At 51.2% G+C, this 1,978-nt stretch overlaps 1 protein-coding gene across 1 annotated transcript in view; it reads right to left on the reverse strand.

Annotated features, from left to right (window-relative positions):
• The window catches only part of LOC119348992 (O-methyltransferase ZRP4-like), a 3,292-nt gene continuing 1,314 nt past the window's right edge, over positions 1-1,978 (reverse strand). Inside the window, exons 2-3 of the mRNA XM_037617003.1 lie at positions 652-692; positions 1-516 (exon numbers count right to left, since the gene is read on the reverse strand). Of these exons, the coding sequence (XP_037472900.1) occupies positions 217-516; positions 652-692 (341 nt within the window). The 3' untranslated portion in view covers positions 1-216. The remainder of the gene's footprint in view (positions 517-651; positions 693-1,978) is intronic.

A 1,978-nucleotide genomic window follows, 5' to 3' on the forward strand; every position in this document is an offset into this window, starting at 1 on the left:
GGCTTAATTTTTACTTATATTCTTGTGTATTTCGTGAGAAGGCAACAATTTAGACATCCCACAACGAGGGTATCATAGCATAGTTTTATTAGCCGAGAAGCACATACTCCTTTCGGGAACACAACACCAAGAGGTACAAATTAATACGGAGACCACACCTAGTAGGAGTCTAGCACTCCAAAAAAAAACGTACTTCACCAATCAAAGACCAGATGTTCACGGGTAAACCTCGATGATCGATCTCACACCCAGTACGGGCGTGATTTTGTAGTCGCTGAATCCTGCCTCAAAGATGATCTTCTTCCACTCCCGCTCATCTCGCTCGATACCATTGACGAACATGATGAAAAGGTTGAACATGACTTGCGTCTCTTTGTGCTTCTGGTCCCGTGACCCTGCACCAACCACCATGTCGACAATTATCACCTTCCCTCCTACGTCTTTTGGCGCGATGGCTTTCTTGCAATTTTTCAGTATCTTGATGCAGTCCTCGTCACCCCAATCATGCATGACCCACTGCAACAATTGAAGGTGGTCACCCCAATCGTTAATTGACAACATGCTAACTTTGTAGCTATATCTTTCCCAAAATGGACATTGTGATCGTAGACTACAATGGAGTACCAACATTGTGTTCGCTAGTTGACGCACCTTGAGGAAGACAGCGTCGGCCGGTGGAACGCTCTCAAACACTACCGGAACAGGGCTCTACGCCGACAGCCAAATATATGCCGACGGCTGCCGTCGGCCTAGTCCGAGCTATGCCGACAGCAAACTCCTGGCCGTCGGCGTACAATGGCCGTCGGGCTATCCGCGTCTAAGCCGACAGCAGCCGTCGGCATATATAGGCCGTCGGCTTATTCTAGACTACGCCTACAGCTGCCGTCGGCATATATAGGCCGTCGGCATAGATGCGGGCCCGCTGACAGCTGTCATCACGGCCGGCTAACGACGTCAAATCTATGCCGACGGCCGTGACGGTGGTCGTCGGCATAGATACAAGTGACACGTCACCGATCCAGAGCGCACCGACCAGGAGCTATGCCGACGGCAGCCGTCGGCATAGCCGACACGTCATCGATCCGCGGCGCTGTCCATCTGCCCTGGCCGCACCTATGCCGACGGCTTTGCCGTCGGCATAGTTTTTTTCTTTTTTTTTCTTTTTCCCATATAGTATTATTATTATTATTATTAAGCATACAATATGTGTTAATAAGCATACCTATAGATTGTGTTAATAAGCATATAGTATGTGTTAATAATCATACATATAGTTTTTTTTTCTTTTTCTTCACTGTTTTCTTTATTATTTTTATTTAAACAACTTACATACAGTATGTGTTAATAAGCATACATACATTATTTTTCGGTTCTGTACAAAGCGTTGTGACCCCCCTCACGAACGGTGCCGCCGCCAGCCGCCAACTGGAATGGGGAACAGCCGCATCGGGTCTATACGAAGGAGACTTTGCTCCAAGTGTTTATATATATCGGATGACCTACCACAACCGGATGGTGTTATGGCATGTCCGAAGAGGCGGCACGCATCTCCGGGGTGTGGCCCCGTCACGGACGGCGCCGCCGCCGGCACCTGGAGGGGGGGGGGGAACGGACGCGTCTGGTCTACATGGAGTGGATTTAGCTGTGGGTTTGGCCCGGATGTTGCTCCCCGGTGTCCCTCTGGGCGGACCTGACACAACCAGGTGGAGAGATCCACTGGTCAAAGCCCGTCCGTGCAAAGTCAAAGGGCTAGATCCCGTGGTCAACCGCTCCAGGGTTAGGCGGGACGGGGGCCCTGGGGGGTAGCAATGCCACCGGAGCGTCGTATCGAGCCCTCATACATGCGGGGTGGTGTTGTGACATGACAGAGATATGCCTACGGCAAAGCCGTCGGCATAGATGGAAATCTATGCCGACGGCTTTGCCGTAGGCATAGCCCTGTCGCCAGGAGAAGCCGGGGGACGACACGTGGCGCATG

Source organism: Triticum dicoccoides, chromosome 1B (genome assembly GCF_002162155.2).
Source record: "Triticum dicoccoides isolate Atlit2015 ecotype Zavitan chromosome 1B, WEW_v2.0, whole genome shotgun sequence".
NCBI classification, from domain to species: domain Eukaryota; kingdom Viridiplantae; phylum Streptophyta; class Magnoliopsida; order Poales; family Poaceae; genus Triticum; species Triticum dicoccoides.